Source organism: Bubalus kerabau, chromosome 13 (genome assembly GCF_029407905.1).
Source record: "Bubalus kerabau isolate K-KA32 ecotype Philippines breed swamp buffalo chromosome 13, PCC_UOA_SB_1v2, whole genome shotgun sequence".
NCBI lineage: Eukaryota > Metazoa > Chordata > Mammalia > Artiodactyla > Bovidae > Bubalus > Bubalus kerabau.
This window is the reverse complement of record NC_073636.1, coordinates 54,876,070-54,890,705: the sequence shown is the minus strand read 5'-3', so window position 1 is coordinate 54,890,705 and position 14,636 is coordinate 54,876,070. Positions and strand designations below refer to the sequence as shown.

The 14,636-nt window shown below is 54.2% G+C and overlaps 1 protein-coding gene across 5 annotated transcripts; it reads right to left on the bottom strand.

Moving 5' to 3' along the window:
* Positions 1-901: 901 nt before the first annotated feature.
* YTHDF1 (YTH N6-methyladenosine RNA binding protein F1) lies at positions 902-13,892 on the bottom strand. 5 transcript variants are annotated; one of them, XM_055544493.1, is made up of 6 exons: positions 13,550-13,891; positions 13,290-13,314; positions 12,196-12,275; positions 12,066-12,090; positions 5,141-6,661; positions 902-2,171 (listed from the first exon to the last, which is right to left on the bottom strand). In XM_055544493.1, the coding sequence occupies exons 3-6, from the start codon at positions 12,267-12,269 to the stop codon at positions 2,145-2,147; spliced, it is 1,647 nt and encodes a 548-aa protein (XP_055400468.1). In that variant the 5' UTR covers positions 12,270-12,275; positions 13,290-13,314; positions 13,550-13,891; the 3' UTR covers positions 902-2,144. The 5 variants fall into 5 exon arrangements, with proteins under 5 accessions (XP_055400468.1, XP_055400465.1, XP_055400464.1 ...); XM_055544490.1 differs by lacking the exon at positions 13,290-13,314 and having other exon boundaries at positions 13,550-13,892; XM_055544489.1 differs by lacking the exon at positions 12,066-12,090.
* Between the last annotated feature and the right edge of the window lie 744 nt (positions 13,893-14,636).

Sequence of the window (14,636 nt, the reverse complement as noted above, 5' to 3'; positions counted from 1 at the left end):
TGGGAGGAACCAGCATGTGTGTGTATGTGTGTGTGTGTGTGTGTGTGTGTAGGGGGAGGAACCAGCATGTGTATGTGTGGGAGGGCAATTTGCACACAGGGCCCAGGAGCCCAAGGGGCTGTGCTGGCTGCCGGTGACATGAGGACCCACGCATGGGCCTGGGCTCCAGATCTCATCTCAGTTGAGCTCTTGCTTCAGCTCAGCTCTTGCCTCCCCATCCTGGAGATCTTGGATGGCAAGGGGCCAGAGGGGCAGGACCCCACCAAGGGAGAAGCCACCTGCAGGCTGAGCTCTCTGCGGACCAGCCCGTGAGGATGGGGTCTGCAGTCAGACCCTCCAAGGAAACCTCTGGAGCCGGAGGGACTGCGTGGAGCACACTGGGCAGATGAAACCCATCATGGAACTCCTGCATGGCAGGCTTCTGGGTGGACAGAGGGGGGACAAGGCAGGCTGACAAGCTGGGTGTGAGGGAAGAGCTGCCAAGCAGCAACCCTTTGAAAGCAGGATGGGACATGGTGATTATGCACATCCCCGCAACCCCTCCCACACCTGCATGTGTTGCCCTCCTCGGCATGTTCAGTCCCAAGTGTCCACAAAGCCAGCAGGGTGGGGCGGACACCCTCAGAGCCAGCCAGCAGCCGACCCTGCCCTGGCCTCTGCCACTGAGTGCGGGAGCCGGTGGACACCCCGGCACGGTGCGGCCGTCGGCACATTGCTCACCAACCACGTGCTGAGCCAGGAACTGCATGCTCTCTGAGGCTGCCCGACGACTGAGCACACGTGAGACATGGCAGCAGACGTGGGGGACACACGGGCCTCTGGAGAGTTGAGTTAACCGGCTCTGCAGTTAAAACGTTAATTGGTAGAGGAGGGGTGAAGAATGAAGTGACAGAAGACTTGCTAAATGGGTATTGTTTATTAAGGCTTGTATTCTTCTAGAGAAAGTTACCGATGTCGTCCGAGACTCCGCACAGGCGGTAACGGTTCAAAGAAAGTGACACGTTCTAAATACAAGTCTAAATAAAACAGTCTGCACTGTGACTCGGAGGGCCTGCCGAGCACACAGTTTTCAGAAGCACCTGCATTCTGCATGGAAGGCCCTTTGCTCGAATCGTGTGCAGTGAGCGTGAGGCAGGCGTGCACACCACGTTCATGCTCTAACTCCCATGGCGAGTTCTTCAGTGGCCCCTCATTCCATAAAACATGACAGCAAATTAAGTTTCTAAAAGATTTGTTGTTTTGCCCATTCAACAGGATGAAGGAACGTCTAGACCCCACAAACTGAGCTTTACAACCGGCAGCATCATCCATCACACCCATCTGGACTACCAGATCTCACATTGAAAGCTCAGTATGATTGCTATAAAAACGTGAAACAGCTCAAGGACTCTCCAGTGAAGAAAAGGGGGACGTCAAATGGTCTGCACACAGAAGGAACCCCTCCGCGCCCAGCCTGTGGTCGCCTCCGACCAGGAACGCAGCAGATCCCAGGCACACATGGAGGCAGGAGGCAGGTGCTCCAAGAAGAGAGCAGGTTCACCAAACTTTTGAAAAACTGAAATTTATCCTTCTGCCTAGTAGATGTCAAACGGGCAGATGAGCATCTCAGACAGATAACAGAAGAAATGGCTAAGCAGCTGAACAAGTCGGTCATCAGCCTGTGGACTTCAGCATCCTGAAGGGAAGCAAATTTAAAACACAACACGCAAAATGGCAGACAACTCATGGTGTCTTATGTTCAATATTAAAGCAAAAGGGGTGAGAGACAAAAGGTCTCACATAAAGATGTTAAATGACTGAGAATATAAGAATAGGAACATAATGTTCCCCCCAAATAATAAATCTTTGGGATGAATTAAGTTTTTGTTTTTAAGAATACTTAACATTTCGCCTTAGGTCAGTGTGATTGATAAGCTGACAAAACATAGTCCTTTATTAGTGAGTTCTACAATACTATATGATACATAGAAAAAATACAAATGAATGCAGATTCATCTGGGCGAAAATAAACTACAAAGGACATAAAGATGTGAGCAGGCGAGCACTGCATGAGGCCAGCAGAGCCGCCGCCGGGAGACAGCACCAGGCACACGCCCTCCAGCCGCGCAGCCCCACGTCAGACGGCACGAGAGCCTGCTGAACCCTCACTGCTTGTTTCGACTCTGCCGTTCCTGTAAGGAAAGGAGAAAGTGTAACACACGGGCCTCCGCGCACACAGACAATCTGCCTCCAAGTCCAGGTGCTGTGGCCAGACCTGGACCCTGCTCCCTGCTTGGCCACCACCCATGGCAGCTCCAAGCTTCGGCGTTCTGGCCACTTGGGCCAGGCACCTGATAACTGCCGACATGCGGTGACACCTGGGCAGGGAAGGCTCCTCTGGCCAGTTTGCTTCCTACTGCCCACAGGACCACCTTTCCCAGGGCGGGCGTGTGAGTAGCCTGTGAACACAGTTCCAGCCCTCCACGTCCCCATGTCCTCCCGCCTGCTGAAAGCCATCTCAGGCTCTCCTTACGATATGCCACTTGACTCGACTGCAAATATGGCAACGTTTCCTGCTGCCCCCCCACCCACTGCCCCTCTCGATAGGATGAAGCTGGGAAAGGACCCTGCTGGGCAGAGGCTGGTCAATGACGCAACACCCAAACAATAAAGAGTCACTACACACATACAGTATAATGCAGTAAAAACAGTCTCTTTTGCTAAAACTGACCTCACGTACCTTCAGGTTAACAAGACCCCAATTCCCTGGTCCCCCATGTCCCCACCCAGGGCTGGTCAACCGCAGGAGCACCTGCCGTACTTTTCGTACTGTCCCCTTGTCCCGAAAAAGCCCCAAAGTATGTGGGTAAGCAGGCAGGCTAGTGGACAGCTACGACTCCAGGAATTAACTGTGCCTCCCACCCTGATCTCTGACCTGGAAACGCTAGGAGTTGTGTGTCCTGTACCCTCCTAGAAAGAGCCCAGCTCCTGCCACTCCTGGACAGCAAGGCTGGACTCTCTTCCGAGTTCAAAGTGGCTGCGGCTGAAGTGATGCTGACAAGGGCGGGCTCCTCCCACAGCCCCGACTCCTCTAACCATGACAACGACCACCACCTTGAGACTGGAACAGCCCCTTCTCAGACCAAGCCCAACAGAGGCCAATCGCTGCCTCCTCAGCAGAGGCTCAATCCTGACCCTCCATCTCTGCCCAGTTTTCCATGGAATCGCTATGTCTGCAGAGCTGACCACAGGCTGCAGCCAGTCTGGTCGTATGAGGAACTCTCCAGCTTGATTCTGTCACTTAAAACCTGCACTATTTTAAGCGCTCTAGGGAGTAGCCATCTCTAGATTTAAAGCCCAGAGGCTTGCACGCCTGGGTCTGATCCAGCTGCCATGAGACCAGGTGCTTCCCAACAAAGCCAGCCCGCTTTCAGATGGATAGCTGAGGTGCAGGACAGCGGCACGCCTGTCCAACGGCAAGTGCATCTTACCTTTCAACACAACACGTCTCTAAGCATCACAATCATTTCAAACACCAGCTGATAAACAAAAAGACTACCTGAGAATCTCCAGGGTGGGCTTCCTGGTGGTGGTTGCCCTACCAGCAAGCTCAGATGTTACGAGGGAGCTGCTTCCACCCTCATCTTGGTCACGTCTTTTTTAAGGACACACCCAATTCTTGCCAGGAAATCAGTGCCAGCTGCCAACTCCAGAAGGAACCACAGGGACAAGGGTCCTGGTAGATACAAGACCCACCCACACTCTTCCACGGCCCACCGAGCCCAAGAGAGGCCTGAGATCTCTCTAGGACAGCAACAGGTTGGGGTTCCAGGACGTGAATTAACCTAGCACTGACCCCTGTGAACAAAGGTGGCTGGCTCACGGTGCCTGCTTCTGCAGTACCCCTGCCGCAGGGGGAGGGACAGCCCAGGGAAGCCTCCCAGCAAAGCCAGAGGACAGCCCTGCTGAAGAGGCTCCCAGAGGAACAGCTGGAAGCCATGGGCCCCACGGGTCTGGGTCTGGGCGGCTCCTCTGTCTACCTGTTCCCGACATGCAAGCACATGACCACGAGGCAAGTTCCAGGACAGAGGTACCTCACACAGCCACAGGGCAGGGCGGAAGTCTACCCCTCGGCTCACTATACCATCAGAACCAAGGGCCACAGCGCGTGAGACACACGCAGAGCCAGCATCTGGTCACCAGGGGCTTCAAGTCTCGTGAGTAAGACCTACATCTTATCCAGGCAAATTCAGCATCTCCGCGTTTCATTTCATACCCACTTCACACTAACTGAAAGCAAACAAGACATCTCTCTTCCGCCCCAAAGAGGCAGTGCGACCAACCTGTTTCCAAAGCTTTGTGGGTGGTCAGTCTGTGTAACTTCCAAACTGCTACCAGCACTGTGCTTTATGTCCTATTTACAAGCCTTTGTCAGAAAACACTCAGGACACTGAATTCCCAGATGGGCAAAGCATCTTTTTAAAAAAAAAAAACAACACAGAAAACTATAAAGGATTGAAAATCCACCTATTATCAACTGATATTTCATGAAAGAAAAGACATTTTAATACCAAAGAAGCAGGAAGAATCTCAGGCTCAGCTCTTAACACAACGGCTCTACCAGGTGTGCCAGTGCCCTGTCCTCCCCATTTCTGGGCCGGTCTCCCACCAAGCAGACTCAGCCCATGCGCTGGCACAGGAGGTGGGGACCCACTCAGAGACCAGTTCAAGGGTCTTGGTTGTGCTTCCAGACACACACACTCCAGTTATGAACTGTCTGCATCCCAATCTCCCCTGCCCACTGCTTGTTAGATGGAGCAGATTCATGTTTCCAGAAACTGCAGCATACTGGGTTTTTAAGACAGAATAAAGCAGGAGCCACTTCTAGACTGGAGTGTCCCCACTGCTGAAGGCCACGCCCAGTTGGGCCTTAGTGGGAGCACCTGGCCCAGCAGCCTCGCCTGTCCACCCTGGGGACACAGAATTCTAAGTGTTCCAGGCTGGACAGAGACTGGGAAGCCCTGTTATAACGAGTCACCCAAGTCCTCTACAACAGAGGCTGCGACCCATTGTTTCTGAACAATTGGCAAGGACCCAGGTGCTGTGGCAACAGCTGTTTAACATCCGTGTTGGGCCAGGGACCCCGCCCAGCCAGGCTCACCTTACGCACCACCTCCTCCTCCTCCTGGCGCCTCTCATAGTGTGAGAAGTCATCGAAGATGGAGGTGCTGTGCCTGTAGGAGGCGATGATCCGCAGCACCTGCCGCGCCTTCTCCAGGGGTACCTCCTGGGTGTCACGCGAGTTGGTGACCGGCTTGTTGTCATTGTTTTCCAGCCGGATGTGCCGCAGCTGGCTGTTGGGCACGTCCTTTACGAAGATCCACTTCACGTCAAACTTGCCCTTCCACTTGTCCTGGGACCAGACCCCAGCGCTGGTGCCGTAGTCCACAGGCGACTTCATCTCGGCCACCCCGCAGAAATGGCCGCTGCCATTGACGCTGAAGAGCAGGTAGACGGGTCCCTTGCTGCCCAGGGCACGGAAGGCACTGTCCAGGCGCCGGTTGCCATGCTCTGTGCTACACCAGAGCGAGTACTTGATAGAACGGTGCACGTCATCCTCTGAGTAGCTCTTGATGATGAACACGCGCCCGCTCTTCAGGTTCCAGTCAAACTCCTTGGGGTTGTAGCTGTGGGCGGCTTTCAGTTTTTCTAGGACGGGGTGGGACTCTGCGCTCGGGGTCGTGCTGGGCTGAGCGCTCCCAGAGGAGTTACTGTCGCTGCCGGGGCCCCCGGTCTGCCCGAACGCCGCATTTCTGCTACGAGGGGCAACCCAGCGGGTCTGGGGCAGCTGCTGGGGGCCCGTGTGCTGTGGTGGGACCGGAAGGGGAGGTTGGGCGGGAAGAGGCTGCATGGCCGGCTGGGGCTGGGGGGCCACCGAGGAGGCTGGAACCTGCTGGGGGGCCGGGGCTTTGGGCACAGGTCCCTTGTTGTCCCAAGTACCAATGTCCATGTTATGTTTAATAGGTGGCGGGGGCAGCGCCCCCCCGATGGCAGGCCCGCTCTTGGCCTTCATTTTCGGCTGTGGTTTAGCAGGTTTGCTGGCAATGGCAGCCCATGAGGTCGGCTTCGACACTGGCAAGGGCACATTCGTCCCACCGTTGCCAGAAAGGATGCCTGTCATGGCCACACTGCTGACGACCGACCCTACCGTCTTGACTGCAGAGGTGGTGACGTCCCCAATCTTCAGGCCCACCATGCCCTGCTCCAGGCTGTTCATTCCTGGTGCCTTGTTGAGGGTATCACCATGAAAGCCTGTCTGTCCGTCCACAATCGTGCCACCCAAGGAGCTTGGTGGGTAGGTGTAGCTGTTCCCGTAGGCTGAACTCTGAGCCTGCTGACCCTGAGACCCACTCGTCCCCCAGGCCGAGAAGGCAGGGTTTTCAGGGAAGAAATTAAACCTGTGCTGGTAGATGTTGCTCCCCAATCCCCCAGGCTGCCCGAAAACAGCATCATGCATGAAGTGGTGGTCTCCGTTACTGAGCTGTCCGTAGGTGGTGAGGTAGGGGATTGGAGGGTCCCCTCCAGTAGACCACGGTGCCTCGTTGAGGGAATAGGGGAATCCGATGGATGGCGGGTAATAGCTGGACAGGTAGGGGTCGGCCATGGAGGGATAACTGTTACTCTGTGAAAACAAGCACGGGAAGAGTTAGGCTGTGAAATGGCAGAGACACTGCCACACCGAGCACGTCTGCTTCAGCGCAGGTGTGAGCAGCACACAACGGGAGCCCGGGCAGGACACAGAGGGCAAACACCCAGACGACCCACGTGGCCACCCAAACACTCAGGACCACTTGTCATGATCATGACTTGAGTCAGGAGACACCCCCCGCCCCGCCACTACTTTTAAGAGTGACCACTCACAGGAAGCAGCCTGAGGAGCAGGTCTCTGTCCTACAGCAGTAACGCTCAAGCAGGACACGGGCAGCACAGGCAGAGTGACGAAGTGCTCGAGAGGCAGCAGGCGCTTCTAACAGCAGCCAGGACGCTCGCTAATGACGCGCCTGGATGGATACCTTTCCCACTCTCAACCCTCAGGACTCCTGCCCCTGTCAAGGGCCGCCCCAGAGACCCCTCCACAGGCTTTTCTGGACATCTGCCTGGACCTCCAACCCTGAGCCCAAAGAGGTCTGGCCCCCTCAGTCTCCACTGTTTCTTGGGCAGGCTCTCAGAGGGGACCCAGCTATGGGGGATGGGCAAGTCTCCATAGCGTCTCCACATGCCAGGGTCCCCTTTACTGGGAGAGCTGGGCTCTGAACCAGCCCTGCCTGACCCCTCCTGACACTGTATGTCCCCACAGGACCACGGGGCACAAGCAGGCTGTGTGCAGTGATCTCCAGCACTGGGAACTGCATATATATTTTCTTTCCCATCTTACTGGCAGCCCAGTCCCACATCAGCCAGATCTCCTTCCAAACTCTGAGAGCAAGGCAGCAGAGTAACAGGTGAGGCTGCTGGGATCAGCAGGGAACCTGCGGCGCCCTCCTCGCTGTGGTCTGCATCCCCTCCCCACAAAGATGGGGCTCGAGGCCTTCAGTACATGGTGCTTAGGCCAACTGTCCAGGCTCCAGGTCACAGGGCAACTGAGCTGTGCTCGCTCCGTGAGCCGGGCTATGGGGCCAACCAGGGTTCAGGCTGCTCGTGATCACCCCCGCCCCTTGGAAGCCCGTCTAACTGTGGCCTCAGGCTCTACAGACACGCTCCCCAGCTGGGCTCCTAAGACAGCAAACACGCTGTCTGCTTAGTCAGCCATGCAACCCAGGTCAGGAGGCTCAAGCTTACCTGCCAGGGACATGGGTGCAGAGACCAAAGGGATAAAACAAACTGCCCACTTCCTCTGAGCACACTAACACATCTGTACAGCTGTATCACTGGTCTAGTCAAAGGAGCAGTACAGAACAAACTCTTAAGGAGGACTCAGGTAAAACCACCCTGACGACTGCTTTCACACATGAGACATCTAATTATAGCCTCTGTATAATTCAGGGCCTCAAAAAAGGAAGGCTGGCAGGTCTTCAAGGCAGAATTAGTCCAGTAATGGGAGAAAAAACACCCCTATGTGTTGGACTCTTAGGACACCTCCTCGTGACCAAATCTAAAGTGATAAACAAAATGGACACTCCAAACAGTATAAACTCAGAGTCGTTGACAGTCAGCCCCAGGCAACCTTTTTTCAAAACCCAAACAGTAAAACACAATAAATCCATAAATTAATTCTACAATTAGGAGTTATTTTATACTTAAAACTTAACCACGTTAGGAAAAAGAGTCTCTCATTCTCAATGACCAGAATCACCTTTTTAAAAGTTGAAATGTTTGACCCCTATATCCACTTTGTTGAGAAGAAAGAAATTCTGAAATTACTCAAATGCTTTAAGTTTCACAAACGATACAGTGACTCAACCATTACAGTGACCAAAAGACGGGACTGGAGGGGAAACAGAAAGGAGCCTCCAGAAGCCCAAGACACACACACCACCTGCGGAGCATGCTGAGGAGCATTCACACAGGGACAAGCCAGCTCGACCTCGCAGGATGGCGTGTGAGAAACAGCGACATGAGTTCTCGAGGTGATGCCATGCTGATCCCACAGTGGAGGAACACCCCCAGCACTTGAGGGGCTCTGCCCACATCTCATCAGAGGACACGACCAACGGCAAAGCTTTTGAAAAGGTTCCCAAATGGGTCTACACTGACTCCCAGTGAATCGGCACTAGCACTTGGAACGAGTGAATTCACACAACATTCTTTTCTTAGGAGGCGAAAGTTTCTCATTACACCCAGAACAACTGAATTATTCAAGAGAAAAGTGAAAAAGGTGACTTTCCTCCTTTCTGTCAGCATCAACACGAGTGGGGACGCTGCTGAGTGTGCCAACAACCAGATGCTCGAGTGAAGACGCTGAGCCCCGGGACCCTCTCCGTCCACACACTCGGCCCTCTGTTAGCCGGTAGCACTCACACCAAACTCAGAGGCACTGTCTCCAAAACTCTGAGCAGGAATTTTCTGGGTCCTTTCAGTCCTTCCTTACCTTTCAGAGGTAAAAACAGAGAACCGGAAAGCAGGAAGGCCCTGAGAAGGGCAAAGTCAGGACGATCTGGTAGCCCCAGAAAGTGAAAGTCGCTCAGTGTGTCCAACTCTTTGTGACCCCATGGATAATACAGTCCACGGGCTTCTCCAGGACAGAATACTGGAGTGGGTAGCTGTTCCCTTCTCCAGGGGATATGCCTAACCCAGGGATTGAACGCAGGTCTCCCGCATTGCAGGCAGATTCTTTACCAGCTTAGCCACCAGGGAAGCCCAAGTATGCTGGAGTGGATAGCCCATCCCTTCTCCAGCGAATCTTACTGACCCAGGAACTGAACCAGGGTCTCCTGCCTTACAGGCAGACTCTTTACCAGCTGAGCTACCAGGGAATCCCCAGGGTCCCACCCAAAGCCTCTCATCCTCGCTCCTGGGCCCCCTACCCCAGTCCTGCTGTCCTCCCCTGTGCTTTCTCTACCCTCATCGTTTCCAAAATACTGACTGATGAGTATTTCAAGTCACAGAAGCAGATCCAGAGCTGCTACATAAGGATGCTCCTTGAGGCCATTAGGAAGAAAAACACACCAGAAGCAGGAACCCCGAGCCTTTCTGAGGAAGGCAGACCTACTAAAGCGCAGGTACAAGTCACCTAACTCAACTGACAGGTGTGCTTTTAAATGTTTTCCAAATCATTTGAAGCCTTAAGGCTTCACAAACCAGAAAAACAGTGTCTCCAACTGGCTACCGCACACCACGTCTGGGTTAAAAAAAGGTAAGAAAGCATCACAAGGCTGATGGATATGCCCACAACCTTGCCTTAGCAACAGCTCCACAGGTGCACATGCGTACCAGGGAAAGGTCACATAGAAAACCGCCTTCTTTAAACACATACAGCTCATCTCATGTCAACACCACCTCAGTAAAGACTGAGCGCACAGACGGGAAGTGGGCACTCACTGCTCCTGGCCACAGCGATCACCACTCAGGCCTCCTCATTAGCAGCCTGGAAGGATATAGCAGCAGAGCCCACATCTAGAGGAGGGATTCTTGATGGCATCACAGCCCTGGTGAAGAAAGGAGTGGCACACACAGGACCCATGGACCCTGCTGCATGCTGTGAGAGGTCCTGCCGCTCAGTCCACAGCCTGGCTCTGCCACTGGGCACAGCAGAACCTCTCTGGCCCTCACGGTCTGTGTCCCTAATATGAAAAGGCCAGGAAAACTAGGATCTAAGAGCTCTCCTGAGTGGCATGCTTCCTACACAATTGGGCATTTCTGGACAGTCTACTTTCTATCAAGAGTTTTCTCAACAGAGTCCCTCTTAAGTGATGTGCTGTCTAGTCATCTTGCTGAGAACAGCACATCTTAACATGCAGAATGAAGGGGCTATTTTTTAAGTGTCCACTGACAGCACCAACCTACCCCAGTCTTTCCAATGGCCTCCCCAGAGTAAGACAGCTGGGAGTACTCCACTGACATCGGAAAGTCACCTACTCAAACATCCCTGGTGGTCCAGTGATTAAGAATCCGCCTGTCAATGCAGGGAACATAGGTCCAATCCCTGCTCTGGGAAGATCCCACATGCCACAGAGCAACGAAGCCCGTGCACCACAACCATTGAGCCTGTGCTCTAGAGCCCGTGAGGCACAACTACTGACCCCATGTGCAACAACTACTGAAGTCCACACGCCCCAGAGCCCATGCCCCATAATAAAAGAAACTACCGCAATGAGAAGCCCACACACCGCAACAAAGAGTAGCCCCCGCTTGCTGCAACTAGAGAAAAGCCCACATGCAGCGATGAAGATGACCCAGAGCAGTCAAAAATAAACTTTAAAAAAAAAGGAAGCCATCTACTCCTTTTAAAAACATCCTACCTTATGAAACTTTGTTTTAAGTGAAGCAACCTCCTCTCCTGATATTTTTGGTTAAAATTTAATACATAACACTGCTGGAGCAAATCATGCAAGAGAAATAAGTTTAAGTCTGCTCAACTTCCTGCCACGCCTCTGGCTGAAAGGCCATCACAGAGCAGTCCCTTGTCCTGCAGAGAGGAGGGGTGGGTTCTCCGGGATGGGGTGGGGTGGGGTGGGGTGGGGTGTGTGTGGCCCTCAGCCTCTGTCCTGCCAAGTGGAGCAGGAAAGAGAATGGAAAAAAGCCCTAAGACACTCCAGAGAAGAGCAGACAAGCAAGGAAACAGGCAGCCTAGCTTCATTCCACAGGAAAGAGGCAGAGCCTCATTTTATTTTAAAGCAAACATACACCATGCACTTTAAAAGTGACAGATGTTTTGTTTAAACTTGAACTCAAACTGACCTAGTGGTTTTAGACAGGACAACACAGCCCCCCAGAAGACACCTGTGACATTTCTGGTTGTCACACGGGATAGCATGCAGATACTAATGACATTTCATGCATGCAGGCCCAGGAGGCTCCTAAACATCCTACAGTGTGCAAGACAGCCCCCCAAACAGAGCACTTCAATCCACAATCCCCTTACTGCCAAGGCTAAGAAAACACCTAAGAGAACGGATGGCTACAACCCATTAGGTACTGCCTTGAGCTCTAGGGGCGCCCTGTAGTCTCACCCTGCCCACAACTCTGTCAGGAGTCACCTCTTCAACTGTCTAGAGAAAAGTAAGCAAGCAGAGAGGGCAAGCCATCAAGAAAGTGTCCCAGTCAGCAGTGGCATGAAGAACCTAAAGATGGAGCCTCACTTCAGAGTCCTGCTCTAGCTGCTCCTAGACCAAAATTCCAATCGCTCAGAACTAAAAAAAAAAAGTCACTGGAAAGCTTCAGAGAACTAAGTGCCGCTCCACTTTGTCAAACGCAATGCCATCGTTGACCCAGCAATGCTGAGACCGACCAACTAGAATGCCGCATGCCTGCCAGCCCCGGTGGGATGTCATCTCCTCCAGAGAGAAGACCAGCTTCACTGCGCTCATGCCCCACCTTCCATGCGATGCTGCTCTTCAAAACAAGCCTTTGTCAGTGTCTTACTTTACCTTTCGTATTTTATAGTCTGCATCTCTGTTGTTCAGGATGATAACATCAGAAATAAGTAGTAAAGGTGTATTTACTTTTCCAAAACTCAGGTGAAATAAATGCAAATATGTTATAAAAAGATAAACTCACCTGGTTTGACTGTCCAGAAAGGTAGGGCTCAAAGTCATTGTCATGAACGGTATCCTTCTGATGCAAAGAACCATTTTGTACTGCAAGAAAATTTGGAACATATTACCTTTGAATTCTTAAAACGTTGCTTTTAATCATGGAAATTGGAAAAAGTCAAGTTTATGTCCATCAACTTCTAGAAATTGCTTTTACTTTAAAAATGGACGCAGACATTCAGAATTGATACACAGTTAATTAGAAAAGTGATACAAAACTTTCAATAACTTAGATTACGATTTTTATGAAAATTAATTGGAATTTGGTAGACACTAACAAAACAGAGGTACAGATGAGATAATGCCAGGAACTCATAACCCGGTTTTGGTAAAGGTGATGCATTCAAAGGTCTTTGTATGCCCCGCGAGGAGTGGGGAGTGAGGCTGGGAAGCTGTAATTGGACGTCTCTGAACTATTATCTGGCTGCACTTTTACTTTCCACTGTCACCACACTCAGCCAGGAAAGGAGGGGAAGGTAAGAAGTGCTGGGCCTTCTCCAATCTCCAAACGTGATAACCCTATTTGGTTACACCCGAGGCACACACACCCCGGTTCAAAATAGTCTATGGAGTAAACATGAAGCGTCACCAGTTTTCCCAGGAGTGAGTTTTAGGGGTGGACCCCAAGCCAGACTATCCCAAGAGATTACAAGACACTCAAAAGACAGAGGCTTCAACTACTGGGGTAAGGCGCCAGAGTACAGGGCCAAGGGGCAGCCCCACGCCTGGGGTCACAGACAGGAGGGTCGCTCAGCCCCTGGCCTCCTTCCCTTCCCCCCGCCACTACCCTGAGGAAAGAGGGAACTACGAAATTACTCTCTCCGTCGATTTACTTACTTCTTGAAAACTCCCTGTTTTTGACCTGTTTCGTCTCCCTCAATATCAAAATCCGAAGTTTTCTCTCCCTGAAGCTGAGGAAGGAAAACTCCGCGGTCCTGGCCGCCGCTTCGGAGACCTCTCTCTCTCCCATACACGTGCACCGGGTCTCGGCGAGCGCCGCCCCCTCCGCTCCCGAGCCCCTCCGCCCCGGTCCCTGGCTGCCGTCCCGACTTCGCTCACCTTTATTATCTTGTCCTTTTGTTCTCTGATTCGCCGCAGGCCGGACATGCGAACGGACAGCACCCGGGGAGAAGAAACACAACTTATCCACGAGAACCCCTCCCGGCGGGCGACGAGCTCCGGCCCGAACCGGTCCGTGGCCCTAGACGACGGCGCTCCGGTCCCATGACCCCAGCCCGACCCCGCGACCCAGACCCCGGCTCCGTGAGCGGCCCCCGCGACCCCGCCGCCCGGCCCCGCGACCCCGGTCCCGCTACTACCTGGGGGTCCACGCTGGTGGCCGACATGCTTCATGAACAGCCGGCGCGGCGCGGGGCCAGGGCGCCCGCCGGCTCGGGCCTCCCCGCGAGGCCGGGCCTGTCACCCGAGCTCTCGCGGCCCCGGGCCCGCCGCCTCCTCCCGGGGCGCCGGCCGGCCGGGCGGCGGCGGCGGCGGCTGCCGGACGCGCGGGCCGCTCGTGGGCAGGCGCGAGGCGGCTAGCGGGACGGGACGCACTGACGAGGCGCCGACTCCAATGGCGGCGGCGGCAGGGGCAGCGGCGGCGACGGCAGCGGCAGCGGTAGCAGCAGCGGCGGGGACCAGGCGGCGCGACGTCAGCTAGCGCGGGGCAGGCCGGGAGGTCGACGGGCAGCCACGCGCCGCGCCTGCGCGCTGCCCCCCGGCGGGACGGATCTCGCGCCCTGGTCCCAGTCTTGCGCAGCGGGATGGGGCAACCCCTGGCAGTAACATGGGCATGTCCTGGAGCGCCGCGGGCCCAGCCCCGCAGGTGTGCACCTGTCTGGCCTCGCTACCGCAGCCACAGAGGTGGCAATGATGCGGCTGCATGGCGCGTGCCGGCACAGGTTGGCGCGGATTGTGAGCCCGGTGGCACCCCTCCGCGCTTGTGCCTCAGGTGTGAAGAGCAGCCCGCGAATGCGAGCATCCACCGAAAGCCACTTTCAGCGGGCTGCAGTCCGCTCTACTCCACACCTCGCCCCAAACGCCCCGCCAACAACCCTCGGAGGGGAGCCCAGGCTCTGAGGTTAGCGGTCCTCGCCCTGGGCTCGGGCCTCCTGAGATTGCCGCCCAGTGAGCGCTCTCTTGGGTCTCCTTGGGGCTCCTCAGCTTATAACCATTTTGCATTTAGATTCATGACCTCGAATTTCACCACAGGGAGGAAAACAGTTCAGCGCTGCACTTTACCCTAGTCCAGGATCTGCTCAGGGCATTAGAGTCTCTATTCGGGGAATGGAGAGACCCTTCCTGCCCTCCTTCTGAAGGGACATCACTTCCCATTCATCACTCACTCCCACCCTATCCCACACCAGCCCCTATCCTGGACACCTAGCAGGCCTCCCAACTCCTGTG